We start from the raw sequence: 18,780 nt of genomic DNA, 5'->3' as shown, positions 1-18,780 counted from the left end.
TCCCAGTCCCTATTCAAGCCCAGATTAATGGTGTTGAATTTGCAAATGAATTTTAGTTCTGCTGTTTCTCTTTGAAGTCTGTTTCTGAAGTTTTTTTGTTCAATGATAGTGACTTTTAAATCTGTAATAGAATGACCAGGGAGATTGAAGTGTTCACTTACTGGCTTTTGTATGTTACCATTCCTGATGTCCGATTTGTGTCCATTTATTCTTTTGCGGAGGGACTGTCCGGTTTGGCCAATGTACATGACAGAGGAGCATTGCTGGCACATGATGGCATATATGACATTAGTGGATGTGCAGGTGAATGAGCCCCTGATAGTGTGGCTGATGTGGTTGGGTCCTCTGATGCTGTTGCCAGAGTAGATATGGGGACAGAGTAGGCAACGAGGTTTGCTACAGGGATAGGTTCCTGGGTTGGTGTTTCTGTGGTGTGGTGTGTAGTTGCTGGTGAGTATTTGCTTCAGGTTGGGGGGTTGTCTGTAAGCGAGGACTGGCCTGCCTCCCAAGGTCTGTGAGAGTGAGTGATCATTTTCCAGGATAGGTTGTAGATCGTGGATAATGCTCTGAAGAGGTTTTAGCTGGGGGCTGTATGTGATGGCCAGTAGTGTTCTGTTATTGTCCTTGTTGGGCCTGTCCTGTAGTAGGTGATTTCTGGGTACCCATCTTGCTCTGTCAATCTGTTTCCTCACTTCCCCAGGTGGGTATTGTAGTTTTACGAATGCTTGATAAAGATCTTGTAGGTGTTTGTCTCTGTCTGAGGGGTTGGAGCAAATTCGGATGTGTCTTAGGGCTTGCCTGTAGATAATGGATCGTGTGATGTGTCTTGGATGGAAGCTGGAGGCATGTAGGTACGTATAGCGGTCAGTAGGTTTCCGGTATAGGGTGGTGTTTATGTGACCATCACTTATTTGTACTGTAGTGTCCAGGAAGTGGATCTCTTGTGTGGACTGGTCCAGGCTGAGGTTGATGGTGGGGTGGAAATTGTTGAAGTCCAGGTGGAATTCTTCAAGGGCCTCCTTTCCGTGGGTCCATATGATGAAGATGTCATCAATGTAGCGCAAGTAGAGGAGGGGCACTAGGGGACGAGAGCTGAGGAAGCGTTGTTCTAAGTCAGCCATAAAAATGTTGGCATACTGTGGGGCCATGCGGGTACCCATAGCAGTGCCACTGACTTGAAGGTATAAGTTGTCCCCAAATCTGAAGTGGTTGTGGGTGAGGACAAAGTCACAAAGCTCAGCCACCAGGCTTGCTGTGGCCTCATCAGGGATACTGTTCCTGACAGCTTGTAGTCCATCCTCATGTGGAATATTGGTATAAAGTGCTTCTACATCCATGGTGGCCAGGATGGTGTTTTCAGGAAGAACATCAATGCACTGTAGTTTCCTCAGGAAGTCGGTGGTGTCTCGAAGATAGCTGGGAGTGCTGGTAGCATAGGGTCTGAGGAGAGAGTCCAAATAGCCAAATAATCCTGCTGTAAGAGTGCCAATGCCTGAGATGATGGGGCGTCCAGGGTTTCCGGGTTTATGGATCTTGGGTAGCAGATAGAATATCCCTGCTCGGGGTTCTGGGGGGATGTCCATGTAGATTTGTTCCCATACTGTAGCCGGGAATTTCTTGAGCAGATGGTGTAGTTTCTTTTGGTATTCCTCAGTGGGATCAGAGGATAGTGGCCTGTAGAATGTGGTCTTGGAGAGTTGCCTGGCAGCCTCCTGTTCATAATCTGACCTGTTCATTATGACTTCAGCACCTCCTTTGTCAGCCCCTTTGATGATAATGTCAGAGTTGTTTCTGAGGCTGTGGATGGCATTGCATTCTGTACGGCTGAGGTTATGGGACAAGTGATGTTGTTTGTCCACAATTTCAGCCTGTGCACATCTGCGGAAGCACTCTATGTAGAGGTCCAGTCTGTCATTTCGACCGTCAGGAGGAGTCCACGCAGAGTTCTGCTGTAACTTAAAGAGAAGTTGTGGTCTAGTGGTTAGGATTTGGTGCTCTCACTGCTATGGCCTGGGTTCAATTCCTAGTCAGGGAAGTAAGCATTTTAGAGGGGAGGGATAGCTCAGTGGTTTGAGTATTGGCCTGCTAAACCCAGGCTTGTGAGTTGAATCCTTAAGAGGGCCATTTAGGGAACTGGGGTAAAAATCTGTCTGGGAATTGGTCCTGCTTTGAGCAAGGGGTTGGACTAGCTGAGGTCCCTGCCAACCCTGCTATTCTATGGTGGGTAAAATTCTCTGACCCATGTTTCTCAGGAGATCAGACTAGATAGTTATAATTTTCATTTTGAGCTTAAAATCTATCACCCGGCCTCACCTAGGCTAGGATATCCAGGCGTTATGTTAGCACCTCATAGGGTATGTCTACACTGCCCAGCTAACCTGGGCTCCCGCCCTGGTTTTAGCTCAAAAGTCTCTCCAGTTCACACAGAAAAAATCTCTGGCCTGGGTCCGGAAGTGCTTTCAGTCTGGGCTCACTGACCCAGCTGCAGGGTCGGGTTAGAACCCGGGCTCTGCTTTCACTCGGGTTGGAACCTGCCTGCTTTCCAGTGAGGCTAAATCACTTGAATATGGATAGTCCTCCAATGCCCTTCCCACAATTCCCCCCAAAGGACAGACGAGCTTTCCTGCCACTGATGCTATAGATTGGGAAAGAAGCCTAGAGCGTCCGAGCGCAAAGAACCATGGGCTGTGCCCCCAGACACAGACATGAGTGAGTGCAGAGACAGTAAGTCAGGTAGGGCTTTGCAGTAGAGAGGCTCTCACCCAGGTGCTCAGACCCAGGATAACTGGGCAGTGTAGACAGAGCCAAAGTTAACCTGTGCCAGCTAATGCCTGCTTCACATAACACCTTAAAACACCTAAGCTAGACAAAGCCCGACGCTTTGTGTGTGTGCTTCAGGACACGAAGGCAAGATTGGAATGGCAGCAATACGACTGAAGGAGGGGATGGATTTTGATGGTGAAAAACTCTACACACACGCCAAGGATTTCTTGCCAAACTACGCCATTCCTCGCTTTGTCCGCCTGCAGGTAAGAGATCCTTTTGGCTGGGCCTTTAAGCCTCGGGGGTGGGTGAGGGGGCTGGAGGACCCTGACTTGGTTGGTAAATTGTAGGGGCAAAGGCTTGATCACACTTTATGGAATATAGTCAAGAGGCCAAATAACCAATGTCAGTCAGGTTTATTGCCACAGTACAAGGAAAAGGTTCGGTGTGATACCAATCTCCGGAAAACCATCTCATGCAGCATTGTTAGAACCTGAACATAAGAACAGCCACACTGGGTCAGACCAATGGTCCATCTAGCCCAATATCCTGTCTTCCCACAGTGGCCAATGCCAGATGCTTCAGAGGGAATGAACAGAACAGGGCAATTTATCGAGGGATCCATCCCCTCTTACATTCACCTTACACAGAAATTGTGTTCCCGAGTTACCCCCGTAAAGCTGTCTTTGTATACCCTACCTGTTTACAAGTAAAAGGTACTGATGTGTACATCATCTGAGACTAGATTTAACCAATCAGCTCTCTATCTAGGTAACCTGGTCCAGCACTGGCAGAACTTCTTCTGTTGCATCTCCACTCGGGAGCTCTGCTGGCATAGCTATACCAGCCAGTGCTCGGAGTAATGCTATTCCCCTCCTCCAATGGGGGATGACCAGGGACAAAGCTAAAATTCTAGAGCTAAAATCATCAGCCTCTGCCTCTTTGAGCTAAAGGAGCGACTCCACTAGCAGGCAGCTGCAGTAGACTCTTATCCTCTTATGTGGCATAGAGTGAGCCAGCTCCTGCAGCACTTTGTATGTTTTGTTACACAGGACGCTCTGGAGGTCACGGGGACGTTCAAGCAGTGCAAAGGGCAGCTGGTGAAGGAGGGGTTCAATCCAGCTCTCATCAAGGACCCCCTGTTCTTCCTGGATGAATCGGAGAAACGTTTTGTGCCCATGAGCCCTCAGATCTACAGCTCCATCCTGGAAATGAAACTGAAACTCTAAGAGTCTCGCTGCTGCCTTCTGTAACTAATGTGTTAACGGTCCTGGCAATGAAGCCAGGATGCCCCCAATTTGGGTTTCTCAGGCTCCATCCAAGGAGGGGTAATTGCCTCCAGTTCTGTTCTAATCTGGTGATAATCTCGTGATTTTGTAATGATGGCTTTGTGCATGTTCTGCTCTCCGAGAATCTTGCAGAAAACATAGGGGTTTTTTTCGCAGGAGGAAGGGGAGGTTCTTTAAACGTGAATTTCACCCTTGAAACGTCTCACCCTCTGTTGTAGCTCATATTGAACTCTGTGATGTGGAAAAGATTTGTGATTATAGAAGTGAGAATTTTTTTTTTTGGTGGATAGTAAATCCCCCCCTCCCCCCAAATGCATTTTTCGGGGCCCTGAAACTATTTGCAAATTCCGGTCAAGCTCATAGAAAGATAGGGCAGGAAGGAACCTCAAGAGGTCATCAAGTCCAGCCCTCCACGCTGAGGTAGGACCAAGTAACCCTAGATCATCCCTGAAAGTTGTTTGTCCAACCTGCTCTGAAAAACCTCCAATGACAGGAATTCTACAACCTGTTCTACAGCTTAACTACCCTTATAGTTAGAAAGTTTTTCCTAATAACTAACCTAAACCTCCCTTGCTGCAGAGTAAGCCCATTAGTTCTTGTCCTACCTTCAGTGGACAGGCAGAATAATCGATCACCATCTTCTTTATAACAGTCCTTAGCATATTTGAAGACTGTTATCAGGTCCCCCCTTCAGGCTTCCTTTCTCAAGACTACACATGCCCAATTTTTTCAACCTGTCCTCCTAGGTCAGGTGTTCTAAACCTTTAAACATTTTTGTTCCTCTCCTCGGGACTCTCTCCGATTTGTCCACCAATTCAGTGAATAGTTTTGGCCATAAAAATCCCCCCAAAACCAAAATTTCGGAATGGTCAAAACGGTTCATTTTGAGCTGTGCCGCTCGGAGGACCTTTCCCAGACCTGAAGAAGCGTTCCATGTGGCTCGAAAGCGCGTCTCTCTCACCAGCAGAAGTTGGTCCAATAAAAGATATTACCTCACCCATCTGGTCTCTTCATTTGGAATCGATAGTTAATGTCATTTTGAATTCATTTGAAATGTTCTGTTTGACGACCGGAATGGAGTTTTTGGACGTTCGTTTCAATGAGCCAAAAAACATCAGTTTCGGTTTGAACCAAATCCAGTTTTGTTTTGTTTATTTTCAATTTTCTGGTTTGGACACCTGTCAGGAGTAAGAGCCCACAGCTAGTCTGGTTACCTGCTAGCTTAACCACCTCACAGTAATGATGCATCTGGCTGTCAATTTAGCCACCGGATTGACCCCGCTGGGCTTCCCTCCAAGCCCTTTCCCCTCGGCTTCCCAAGAATTCAGTTCAACCCCAGATTTCGTTACTCATGTACCTTTATGCAACATACAACGAAGCAGTTCTGAGTTGATCAGACTGACGCTCAGTGGTCCAAAGTGATGCAGAAGCCCTCTTCCTTTATATGCATTTGCTCATACATTGCATTGGGTACGTCACAGCAGAGGTTCTCAACCTTTTTCTTTCTGAGCCCCCCCCCCCCCAACATGCTATACCAACTCCATGGCCCGTCTGTGCCACAAGAACTGGTTTTCTGCATATAAAAGCCAGGGCTGGCGTTAGGGGGTAGCAAGCCAGGTGATTGTCTGGGGGCCCCAATGAAGCTACATTGCTCAGGCTTCAGCTTTCTGCCCTGGGCCCCTGATTGAGAACTACTGCGTTACATCACAGGCCATTACTTTGTTGGGACCAGTCCCCATACAGTAGGGGTGGGCAAACTACGGCCGTGGGCCGGATCCGGCCCGTCAGGGCTTTGGGTCCGGCCTGCGGGATTGCCCCATGTGGTGCCACAAGCCCCGCGCCACTCTCAGAAGCGGCCGGCACCACGTCCCTGGGGCCCAGGGGGAGGCGGGGCAGAGGCCTCCGTGTGCTGCCCTCGCCTCCAGGCACCGCCTCCGCAGCTCCCATTGGCCGGGAACGGGGAACCGTGGCCAATGGGAGCTTCAGGGGAGGTACCTGGAGGCATGGCAAGGGCAGCATGCGGAGCCCTGTGCCCCCCCCCACTCCCCCAGAGGCCGTGGAGGGATGTGGTGAGCGGCGTGGCATGGCGTTGGGCCAGGGCAGGCATGCAAAGAGCCTGCCCTGGCCCCGGTGCACACCGCTGCCACCCCGGAGCCACTTTAGGTAAGCAGCGCCAGGCCAGAGCCTAAACTCCTCCTGCACTCCGCCCCCCAGCTCCGTGCCCTAAGCCCCCTGCCTGTAACTCACACCCCTCCTGCACTCCAACCCCCTGCCCTGAGCCACCCGCCGCACCCCACACCCCTACTGCACCCCAACCCCCTGCCCTGAGCCCCAGCCGCACCCCACACCCCAACTCCCTTCCCTGAGCCCCCTGTTGCACCCCTTACCCCTCCTGCACCCCAACCCCCTGCCCTGAGCTCCCTCCTGCAGTCCGCACCCCTCCTGCACCCCTGCCCTGAGTCCCCACCCACACCCCGCACTCCCTCCCGCACCCCAACCCCCTGCCCCAGCCCTCTATACAATTTCCTGGATGTGGCCCTCTGCCGAAAAAGTTTGCCCATCCCTGCCATACAGTGTGCTCTGTCTACACATTACTTACGCTTTACCTCATCTTACGTTCCGTGTGTATGCAGTCCAGTGTTATCTTGTCCATTGTAAACTGTCCCCCTTCTCTTAGCTAATACACACATCCTATCTCCAACCTGCTGAGCCATTTACCTCCCCAGTCATGCTTTCTGAGAAATGTGGCCTCACCCTTATCTAGTTTCTCACCTCAAGCCAGGCCTACAGGCTCGACTGCCCGATAGGCTGAGGGGATCAGCAGACCTGCTCCTAAGCCCAGCTGCAGGGCTCCTTCTGTGCAAAGCTTCCGCCCACTTTCGCTTTTTTAAAAGGATGCCCAAGCCTGGTTAAGGGGAAAAGGTCTTAAGTATTTCCTTTCTACCTTGGGTAAGTAAATGGAGGACTTCATTTCAAAGAGCCGGATCTTGGGGCCATTTCTCTGAGCGTGAGTCCCTTCTCAGGGCTTGTTAAGATGAATTAACTACAGGGGAAGTTGGCCTGCATAAATTAAAGCACAGTAATCCCCCGGGTGGACACTCTCATTCCGAAATAGATTTAGGGTTTGTCTACACTACAGAGCCTTGGCCGGTATAGCTATGCCAGCAGAGACCCCTAGTGGAAACTGGAGAGGGTGCAGAGAGGGAGGCATCCGGCCCTTCAGATGTTTTAATCTGGCCTTTGAGCTTCTGCCAGGAAGTGGGGTCTGGGGCTTGCCCCACTCCGCGCGGCTCCCAGAAGCAGCAGCATGTCCCCCCTCTGGCTCCTACAGATAGGATCAGCCAGGGGGCTCTGCACACTGCCCCTGCCCCAAGCGCCGCCCCTGCAGCTCCCATTGGCTGTGGACAGGTCAGCACGCAGAGCCGCCTGACTGCACATCCGCATAGGAGGCAGAGGTGGGATGGGCCACTGCTTCTGGGAGCTGCTTGAGGTAAGCACCACTCAGAGCCTGCACCCCTGACCCCCTTCCATGCCCCAAACCCCTGCCCCAGCCCTGATCCCCCTCCTGCTCTCCGAACCCCTCAGTCCCAGCCCGGAGCACCCTCCTGCACCCCTGACCTCCTCCCGTGCCCCAACCCCCTACCCCAGCCCTGATCCCCCTCCTGCCCTCCGAACCCCTCAGTCCCAGCCCGGAGCATCCTCCTGCACCCCAAACCCCTCATCCCCAGCCCCACCCCAGAGCATGCATCCCCAGCCGGAGTCCTCCCCCCACACACCCCAACCCCCAGTCCCGGCCCAGAGCCCCCCGCACCCTGAACTCCTCATTTCTTGCCCCACCCCAGAACCCGCGCCCCCAGCCAGAGCCCTGACACCCCAATCCCCAATGTTGTGAGCATTCATGGTCCTCCATACAATTTCCATACCCAGATGGGTAATCAAGAGCTGTACAATCTAGTGCAGAAAGGCATAGCAAGCACCAGTGGACGGAAGTTGACAAAGCCAGACGAGAAATTAGGCACAGGTTTTTAACAGTGCGGGTGATTAACCGTTGGAACCAACTCCTGAGGGAAGTGGATTTGTCAATGCTTGGTGTCTTCAGATCAGTACCGGATGCCTTTCGGGAAGACATATTTCAGTTAACACAAGTTACTGGGCGCGATAAAGGGTAATTGGGTGACATTCACTGGTATCTGCTGTACACGAGGTCAGACTGGATGGTCTAAAGGCCTCTTCTGGCCATAAAAATCTATAACTCTGAGGAAGAGAGTTACAATACTGAATTGAAACACGTACAGAATGACCTTGTTCTCTGCACTAGAACAGCTCAGAAGATGGTTATACTTTTCCCCATGGAAAATTTCAATTTTTCATCAAACAATCACATTTTCTGGAGGGGAGGGGTGGCCAAAAACTTTTGGGTGTTTTCAACAAAGCCAAGTTTTTCATTTGGTCAAAAACGCCAGCAAAAAGTTTCAAAGGAGAGTTTCACACACTCTGCACTAACCTCTCCAACCTAGAGGGTGTCTCTGCAATGTAAACCTTAGGTTTAGTTCCATCAGTACTGATGGTTCCCCAGCATCTGCTCTGGTAGTCGTGTGTGTTGAAAAATGAAAGCATGTTAATTCCCATTAGCTGCATTTTACAGATGGGTAAACTGAGGCACAGAGCAGCGCCTTGACTTGCACTCAAAGGCAGGGCTGCGTCCCAGGATGCTGTGCCAGCCACTAGGCCACGCTGCCTCCCCTCTCCCTGTACATCCACTACCGCCAACTCTGAATGTTCAAAAATAACGCGTGAGGCGGGCAAAAAAAATCACAAGACTGGCTAAAACCATCATGAGATTTAAAATTATAATTTTCTTCACCTTCCTGGTTTCTGAGTTTCAGGTGCTCGCTCGTGTCACGGTTTCAAGCTTTTCTCTGTAGCCACCAGGGCAAGGAACTTCCTTTTGTGTAAACCAGTGGCTCCCAAAGGTTTTCATGCTGTGCCCCCCCTTTGGGCTCACCTCTGTTCACACAACTCCTGGGGGAACTAGACAGAGCCCTGCAGCCCAGCAGGACCTGCAGGGCCGGCTCTAGGTTTTTTGCTGCCCCAAGCAAAAAAAAATTTTGGCTGTCCCCCACCCCAGCCCTGGGTTCTCTCTTTCCCCCCCCCCCCCGCACCCCCTGCCACCCCAGCCCTGGGCTCCCCCCACCAGTGCTGACTCTGCCCGCTCCCCCCTCGCCTCCAGCCGGTCCGGCGCTGGCAGGGTCAGGGTAAGCAGCGGGGCTCCCAGGCTGCGCCTCAGCCCAGGGTCCCTCCATCCAGGGCTCCCGCCTCCAGGCCAGGACCTGGGAGGGCAGAGCCGGGTGACCGTCCCGGCAGAGGGCTGAGGAGCCGGGGCAGGGTAGCCCCGGAGAGCGGGACACAGGCCCCGCACGACAGTGCCCCGCCCTCTATGGCCCCGCTGCTGTGGCTGCTTCTGGCTGCCCTGCCACAGCCCCTGGGCGGCTCGGGCTGCTTCGCCCAGCCCCGGCTGCAGCGCTGGGGGGCGGCCGCCCTGCGGCAGCTGCAGGCGGCTCCGTGTGCCCCGTGGGGTGTCCCCCAGCCTGAGTGTTCCCCGCTCAGAGCCTGCCCGGCCCAGCCACAAGCTATGAGTGCTGCTCCCCTGTGGTGCGAACCGCAGCGGCCCCAGGGCGCCCCCCCATCCCCCCCACGCGCACGACGCGCTGCTGCTGCCAGGGCCAGCTCTAGGCTTTTGCTGCCCGAAGCAAAAAAAAAAAAAAAAAACCTGGCCGGAATGCTGCCCTTGAAAATGTGCTGCCCCACGCACGGGCTTGGTTTGCTGGTCCCTAGAGCCGGCCCTGAGGGCCTGTGTACATGTGCTGGTTTTGGCTCGGGTCTTCTCCCCTTCTCCTGTATTTTGGCGACAACGTGCCGACAGGTCACCGCGCTGTGCGGGAGATGCAGCGCAGCGAGGTGGTGGCAGGCAGCGGGGGCAGGGCCCGCATGTCTTGTGACCACCAGTAACAGGGTTCACTCACCGTTGGGGATGCCACCTTGTGGCTGGGTCTGGGGATCAGCTCTTGCCTGGTCTAGCAACCCCTTCCTTTGCTCATCTGGCTCTCTGGGACTCAAGCTGCTCTGTCTTTGTGACTCTGGCCTGGTCACTAGGTAGTTTTCCCTTTCCGGGATACCAAAGTCTCACTGGACCAGCTCTCCGGGTAACACTTTCACCAGTCCTGCAGCACTTCCCAAGGTCTGGAAGGGAACAGACCTTGACTGCTGTCTAGAGGGTCCTTGAGCCAGAACCCGGAGTAGAGTAACACCGAGTGAATAGGGGCCTGTTTGTGGGAAGAGACTTTTCTACCTCAGAAGGGGAAGACAATTGGTGACCTGCCCAGAGGGCTGAGTCACAAAGAGGCAGCAGCAGCTCATGGGGCAAGAAAGGGGCGGTAGACCCAGAGAGAAAGGCAGAGAGATGGCATGAAACTGCAAGAAGGGAGCATTGACCTCGTGCGCTATTCCCCAGAGTGACCAGAGGAGGTGCCATTTTAGTGGTGAATAAAGCACCCCTGTCACAGGCCCTCCGGGTTCTCAGCATTAGGAAAGGTTTGCTTGGGTGGAGGCCCCAGCCGCCTTTATAAATGAACCTAGGACCAGTATCCCTGGGGAGAAAAAAAGAGAAGGCTGCAACCACACCTCAGCGGTCGGTTATATGAATAATTCTGTAAGGGTTACCAGAGAAAGCACAGGAAGACTAGGTCGATTCCCTGATATTTGCCTTGGGTGACGCTGATGGGGACATCCTCACTGATGAGGAAAAGAAAAGAATACACAAAAGTGGAGCAGGCTTTTGATGCCCATTTCATAGGCAGACAGAATATTTTATATGAAAAGGCCAAAATGTCCTGGTTAGAGGTCGCTCCATATTCACTGCTGGAGTACAGGTGCAGTTTACTCAGATTACCTGATGCTCACTATGATAATTGAATATAAAGATTCAATGGATGGAGAAGAGGAAATCAAGAGAGAGAGAGAGAAAAAACATCAGAATAAGCATTATGGATTTCTGCTGGGTAGAAAACATGCTGAATTTTTTCCCTTAACCTATGCCCCGAAAAGAGTTATCTGTTGCCTCAGTAGCACTTGGCCAGCAAGTGCTCCCATTGGGGTGGTAGGTGAGTGCTGCTCCATTCGGATGAGTTGGACTCCTCTTTCCATCAATGAGAAATGCTCTCCAGAAAGCAGAGAAAACTATTGGAGATTTAAAGAATTCAGCAAGTGGGACCTCAAAGGCGCCAACTTCAGAAACAGCATCCAAACAGAGTAGCACTTTCTTATTTAGTTCTTCAGAGAGCGCCAGCTCTGCTTGGCTACTGTTCCTGAGAATGTCTGGGGAAATGGGAGCAGCCAACCAACAATTGCCTGACAAATATTCCTCTAGGGAAAGAGAGCTTGTGTTAAAAAAAAAAAAAAGTTAAAGATGGTAACCCAGCGGTGCGCCTGTTTCTCTCAAGAAACCACATCCAAACCAGGCAGCACTATCCTACAGAATGACCGGAGGGTGCAGTGGTTTCGATATGATTGGTTGGAATTTCCCCAGTGGAGGTTGCGAATCATCCAAGACTGAAGTACAGTTGTAGTTCTTTATGCTGTCTCTGGGTAGAACTACTTGTAGTTCAGTCATCATTCAATTTAAACAGTTGATTGGAAAGGGAGAACAGTGAGAAAACACAAGAGAGAGAGGAAACATATGAATGAGAGTCACCGTTTTCTGCTGTGCAGAGAAAATACTGATTTTTTTTTTCCACTTTCTTATTTAGCTCTTCAGGAAAAACATCCAAATACATTGGCACTTTGAAAAAACCCACCTATGTTTGGCTATTGTTCCTGGGAATTGTCTGACGAAATGGTGGTAGCCAGTCAGCCTCTGCCTGGGAAACCTTTCTCTAAGGAAAAAGAACATTAGTATGTGCCAAAAAAAAATTATTAACAACCAAGTGGAGTTCTGCCTTGAAACCCAGCAATGTGCTTGTTCTCTCAAGAAACTAGATCCAAACCAGGCACCACTATCATACGGAAGGACCAGAATGCTGTGGTTAAGACAGGATGGGTTAGAATTTCCTATTTTGAGGTTGTTCTGCATTCAGTGCTGGAGGCCAGGTGCAGTTCTTTGTCATATCTTTGAGTGAAACAGCCTGCAGCTCACAAGGATAACTGCATTAAAACCGTGATTGGAGAAGCAGAAGCTGAGAGCAAGACATAGAGCCCGAAAACATACGAATGAGCCTTGTGGGTTTGTGCTGTCTGTCGAAAATGCTGTAGTTTTTCACTAGACCTATGCCTCAACAAGGGAGCAGTTACCTTTCTCAATATTCCAGTAAGTGCTCCCATTGGGGCGATAGGTCAGTGATGGTCCATGCGGATGGTTTGAATTTGACTTCTTATGTATAGGAAGAGTTCTCAGAGACCAATGATTCTCCAGGAGAGTGGAGGAACTCGAGAGGTGGAATCCCATAAGGAGCAAACCCCAGAAAGATTGTCCAAACAGTTTACCACTTTCTTATTTAGGTATTCAGAAAGCTCCACCTTTGCTTGGCTATTGTTCCTGGGAATGCCTCAGGAAATGGTGGCAGCCAGCCACCCTCTGCCTGAGAAATCTTCCTCTACAGAAAAAGAGCATTAGTCTGATCCAAAAATTTTAAAAAAACAACCATCGGAGTTCTGCCTTGAAACCCAGCAATGTGCTTGTTCTCAAGAAACCAGATGCAAACCAGGCAGCACTATCCCACAGAACAACCGGAGAGTGCAGTGGTTTGGATATGATCCGTTGGAATTTCCCCAGTGGAGGTTGCCAATCATTCAACGCTGAATTACGGTTGCAGTTCTTTATCCTGTCTTAGGATAAGACTACCTGCAGATCACAGTAATCCTGAATTTAAACAGTTGATGGAAAAGGGAATACAACAAGACAACACAAGAGAGAGAGGAAACATAAGACTGAGAGTCCAATTTTTGTGCTGTGCGGAGAAAATGATGTATTTTTTTCACTTAACCTATGCCGCAACAGGAGAGCACTTACCCCTGTCAATATTCCAGCAAGTGCTCCCGTTGGGGTGCAAAGTCAGCAAAGCCCCATTGTGATTCTGTGCTTTTCTCTTCTGACTCTTGGGAATGTTCTCAGAAATCAGGGACTCTCTTGGAGGTTTGAAGCATCTGACGGATAGGACCCTGTATGGACTCCACTGCAGAAACAATGCCCAGACAGAGCAGCACTTTCTTATTCAGCTCTCCAGAGAGTACCAGCTCTGTTTGGATAGTGTTCCTGGGAATTTGGGCTGGAGGGCGGAAATGGTGGCTGCCAGCCAGCCATACCCAGGTCAATGTTCTTGTAGAAAAAGAAAGCATTAGCCTTTGCAAACCTAAACGAGGAGTTCTCCATGGACACCCAACAATGTGCTTGTGTTTCACAGGAAACCAGATCCAAGCCGGGCACCCACTATCATACGGAAGGACCAGAGTGCTGTGGTTAAGACAGGATGGGTTAGAATTTCCTGTTTGGAGGTGGTTCTGCATTCAGTGCTGGAGGCCAGGTGCAGTTCTTTGTCATATCTTACGGTGAGACAGCCTGCAGTTCACAAGGATAACTGCATTAAAACAATCAGTGATTGGAGAAGAGGAAACTGAGAACCAGACAGAGTTTGAAAACATACAAATAAGTGTTGTGGATTTGGGTTGTGTGAGACAATGATGGATTTTTTCACTAGATCTGTGCCTCAACAGGGGAGCACTTACCTCTCAATATTCCAGTAAGTGCTCCCGTTGGGGCGGTAGGTCAGTGATGGTCAATTCAGGTGGCTTGGATTTGAATTCTCACCAATAGCAAAAGTTCTCAGCAATGAGAGTCTCTTGCAAGTTTGAGGTAGAGATGACCCAGGCCTGCCTAGTGGGGGCCTGAGTGATGTCAGCCAGTTTCAGAAATGTCCCCAAATGCCCCCACAAACATGCGTCCCGTCTGGTTTGAGGAAGGAAAGTGGTGGAATCCCATAAGGAATCAACTCCAGGAAGAACATCCAAACACATTGGCACTTTCTTATTTAAGTATTCAGAAAGCTCCACCTTTGTTTGGCTGTTGTTCCTGGGAATATCTCGGGAAATGGTGGCAGTCAGCCAGTGAGACAGCCTGCAGTTCACAAGGATAATTGCATTTAAACGATCAGTGGCTGGAGAAGAGGAAACTTGAGAGCAATACAGAGCCTGAAAACATGAATAAGCCTTGTGGGTTTGCGCTGTGGAGAAAATGCTGTAGTTTTTCACTAGACCTAGGCCTCTACAGGGGAGCACTTACCTTTCTCAATATTCCAGCAAGTGCTCCCGTTGGGGCGGTAGGTCAATGATGATCCAGTCGGATGGTTTGAATTTGACTTCTCACATGTAGGAAAAGTTCTCAGAGACCAAAGATTCTCCTGGAGAGTGGAGGAACTCGAGAGGTGGAATCCCATAAGGAGCCAACTCCAGAAAGATTCTCTAAACATGTTACCACTTTCTTATTTAGGTATTCAGAAAGCTCCAGCTGTGTTTGGTTATTTCTTCTGGGAATGTCTCTGGAAATAGTGGCAGCCAGCCAGCCCCTGCCTGAGAAACCTTCCTCTAGGGAAAAAGAGAATTAGTCTGCACAAAGAACAAAAACCCAACAAACCAGAGTTCTCCATTGAAACCCAGCAATGTGCTTGTTCTCTCAAGAAACCAGATCCAAACCAGGCAGCACTATCCTACGGAACGATTGGAGAGTGCAGTGGTTTAGATACGATCAGTTGGAATTTCCCCAGTGGAGGTTGCTAATCATTCAACGCTGGAGGACAGATGCAGTTCTTTATCTTGTCTTAGGGTAAAACTACCTGCAGTTCACAACAATCATTTAATTTAAACAGTCGATGGAAAAGGGAAAACAGCGAGAGACTACTAGCGAGAGAGGAAACATATGATATTTTGTGCTATCTGGAGAAAATGCTGTATTTTTTCACTTGGCCAATACCTGAACAGGACTTACCATTCTCAATATACCAGCCTGTGCTTCTCTTGGGATGCAAAGTCATTGAGGCTCTATTGAGATTCTGTGGATTCCTCTTCTGACCACTGGGAAATGCTCTCAGTAATCAGGAACTCTTGATAGTTCGCAGCATCGGACAGATAGGATCATGTACGGACTCCAGTGCAGAAACAATGCCCAAACAAAGCAGCACTTAGATCTCCAGAGAGTCTCAGCTGTGTCTGGATATCGTTCCTGTGAATTTTGTGTGTGTGTGTGTGTGTGTGCGTGTGTGTGTGCGGGGTGGGGGGAGGGGGGAAAGGTGGCTGCCACCAGCCACATCCAGGTGGACATTCCTCTAGGAAAGAAAGCATTAACCAATGCAAACCAAAGGAGGTGTTCACCGTAACACCCAGCAATGTGCTTGTTCTCTCAAGTAACCAGATCCAGGGCAGGCAGCACTATCCTACAGAATGAGCAGACTTAAGTAGTTAAGACAGGATTTGTTAGAATGTCCTATTTGGAGGTTTCTTAGCATTCAGTGCTGGAGGCCAGGAGCAGTTCTTTGTCATAGCTTAGAGTGAGACAGCCTGCAGCGCACAATAATAATTGCATTTAAATCAATCAGTGATTGGAGAAGAGAAAACTGAGAGTAAGACAGAGCTTGAAAACATACAAAGAATTGTTGTAGATTTGGGTTGTGTGGAGAAAATGATGGGATTTTTTTTCACTAGACCTGTGCCTCAACAGGGGAGCACTTACCTCTCTCAATTTTCCTGCAAGTGCTCCTGTTGGGGCGGTAGGTCAGTGACGGTCAATTCGGGTGGCTTGGATTTGCCTCCTCACCAATAGGAAAAGTTCTCAGAAAGTTCGGCAGGTTTGTGGAGACAACCCAGGCCTGCTTATAGTGCGGTGCTGAGTGATGGCAGCCGGCTTCAGAAGTGTGGCAAAATGTGTCCCCCGCCCCGATTAGGTGTCAGCTCTGGTTTGAGGAACTAAAGTGGTGCCTTGAAACCTAGCAATGTGCTTGTTTTCTCAAGAGACCAGATCCAGACCAGGCCGTAGTAGCCTACAGGAACAACCACGGAGTGCAGTGGTTTAGATGTGATCGGTTGGAAATTCCCCAATGGAGGTTGCTAGTCATTCAACGCTGGAGTACAGGTGCAGTTCTTTACCCTGTCTTAGGTTAAGACGACCTGCAGTTCACAATGATCATTTAATGTAAACAGTCAATGGAAATGGAAAACAGAGAAAACACTTGAGAGTGAGAGGAAACATATGAACAAGAGTCACGGTTCTGTGCTGTGCAAAGAAAACTCGGTAATTTTTTCACTTCACCTATGCCTCAACAGGGGAGAACTTACCCTCGTCAATATTCCAGCAAGTGCTTCTGTTGGGGTGCAAGGTCAGCGAATCTCCATTGTGAGTCTGTGGGTTGCTCTGCTGCCCATGGGGAAATATTTTCAGAAATCAGAGATTCTCTTGGATGTTTGAAGCATCTGAGAGATGCCCAAACAGAGCAGCACTTTCTTACTTAAGTTCTTCAAAGAGTGCCAGCTATGTTTGGAATTGAATACTGTTCCTGGGAATGGCTGGGGAAATGGTGGCTGCCAGCCAGCCTCTGCCTGGGAAAAAGTCCTCTAGGGCAGAAATGGTGGCTTCCAGAATTAGTCTGTGCAAAAAGACCCCCAATAAACAACAAATTGGAGTTCTGCACGGAAACCCAGCAATGTGCTTGTTTTCTCAAGAAACCAGATCCAAACCAGGCTGCACTGTCCTTCAGAATGACCAGAGAGAGCAGTGGTTTAGATAGGATTGGTTGTAATTTCAGCAGTGGAGTTTGCTAATCCTTCAGCACTGGAATACAGGTGCAATTCTTTACCCTGTTTTAGGGTAAGACTACCTGCAGTTCACAATGATCACTGAATGTCACCATAGAGTTGATGGAAAAGGGAAAACATTGAGAAAACACTAGAGAGAAAGAGTCACTGTTTTGTGGTATCTGGAGAAAATGCTGTATTTTTTACACTTAACCAATGCCTCAAGAGGGGAGCATTTACCCTTGTCAATACTTCAGCAAGTGGTACTGTTGGGGAGCAAAGTCAGTGAAGCTGCATTATGATTCTGTGGATTCTTCTTCTGACCGTTGGGAAATATTCTCAGAAATCAGGGAATCTCTTGGAGATTTGAAGCATCCGACGGACAGAATCCTGTATGGAGTCCACTGCAGAAACAATGCCCAGACAGAGCTGCACTTTCTTATTCAGTTCTTCAGAGAGTGCCAGCTGTGTTTGGATATTGGTCCTGGGAATTTTGGGCAGAAATGGTGGCTTCCAGGAAGCCAGGCTACAAGTCAATGTTCTTGTAGATATAAGTAAGCATTAATCAATACAAAACAAAGAAATTTAACTTCTTCTTTCAAGAATCCAGATTGAAACCAGGTGGCACTATCCTACAGAACAACCAGCAATTGCAGAGGTTTAGATATGATTGGTTGGAATTTCCCCAGTGGAGGTTGTTAATCATTCAGCGCTGGAGTAGAGGTGCAGTTCTTTATCCTGTTTTTGAATAAGACTACCTGCAGTTCACAATGATCACTGAATTTAAACAGTGGATTGAAAAGGGAAAAGAGAGAGAAAACACTAGAGAAAGGAAACATATGAATGAGCACCAGAGAGTGTCAGCTGTGTTTGGAAATTGTTCCTGGGAATTTCGGGGAGAAATGTGTAACTGTTCAGAAAAGTATTAGCCTTTGCAAAACAAAAGAGAGTCATCCATGGACACCCAGCAATGTGCTTCTGTTTCAAAAGAAATCAGGTTCAAACCAGGCAGCCTGTATTTGAACGATCAGTGATTAGAGAAGATGAAACTGAGAGCGAGACAAAGCCTGAAAACATATGAATAAACCTTGTGGGTTTGTGCTGTGTGGAGACAATGCTGCAGTTTTTCATGTGACCGATGCCTCAAAAGGGAAGCACTTACCTTTCCCAATATTCCAGCAAGTGCTCCCATTGGGGCGGTAGGTCAGTGATGGTCCATTTGGGTGGTTTGGATTTAACTTCTCACCAACAGGAAATGTCCTCAGAGACCAGAGATTCTCCTGGAGGTTGGAGGAAGGCGAGTGGTGGAATCCCTGAAGGAGTCAACTCCAGAAACAACATCCAAACACACTGGCACTTTCTTATTTAGTTATTCAGGAAAATCCAGCTGTGTTTGGCTATTTTTCCAGGGAATGTCTGAGGAAATGGTGACAGAAAGCCAGCCTCTCCCTGGGAAATCATCCTCTGGAGAAAAAGAGCATTCGTCTGTGCATAAAAACAGAAACCAACAAATTGGAGTTCTGCCTTGAAACCCAGCAATGTGCTTGTTCTCTCAAGAAACCAGATCCAAACCAGGCAGCACTATCCTACAGAAAAACTAGACAGTGCAGTGGTTTAGATATGATTGGTGGGAATTTCTCAGTGCAGGTTGCTGATCATTCTACGCTGAAGTTCAGGTGCAGTTCTTCAACTTGTTTTTGGATAAGACTAACTGCAATTCACAATGGTCACTGAATTTAAACATACAGTCGATGGAAAAGGGAACAGTGAGAGAAAAAACGTTCAAGAGAGAGGAAACATGAGAGTTTCCATTTTATGCTGTGCGGAGAAAATGCTGTATTTTTTTCACTTAACCTACGCCTCAACTGAAGAGCACTTACCCTTGTCAATAATATTC

General features: G+C 49.1%; 1 protein-coding gene across 1 annotated transcript in view; it reads left to right on the top strand.

The window, feature by feature from the left end:
• Positions 1-4,553, top strand: part of SLC27A5 (solute carrier family 27 member 5) — a 39,540-nt gene extending 34,987 nt beyond the window's left edge. The window contains exons 9-10 of the mRNA XM_034789285.1: positions 2,899-3,029; positions 3,816-4,553. Of these exons, the coding sequence (XP_034645176.1) occupies positions 2,899-3,029; positions 3,816-3,992 (308 nt within the window). The 3' untranslated portion in view covers positions 3,993-4,553. The remainder of the gene's footprint in view (positions 1-2,898; positions 3,030-3,815) is intronic.
• Positions 4,554-18,780: the final 14,227 nt, after the last annotated feature.

The sequence above is a fragment of the Trachemys scripta genome, chromosome 14 (genome assembly GCF_013100865.1).
Source record: "Trachemys scripta elegans isolate TJP31775 chromosome 14, CAS_Tse_1.0, whole genome shotgun sequence".
NCBI lineage: Eukaryota > Metazoa > Chordata > Testudines > Emydidae > Trachemys > Trachemys scripta.
This window is presented reverse-complemented; position numbering and strand designations above follow the sequence as displayed.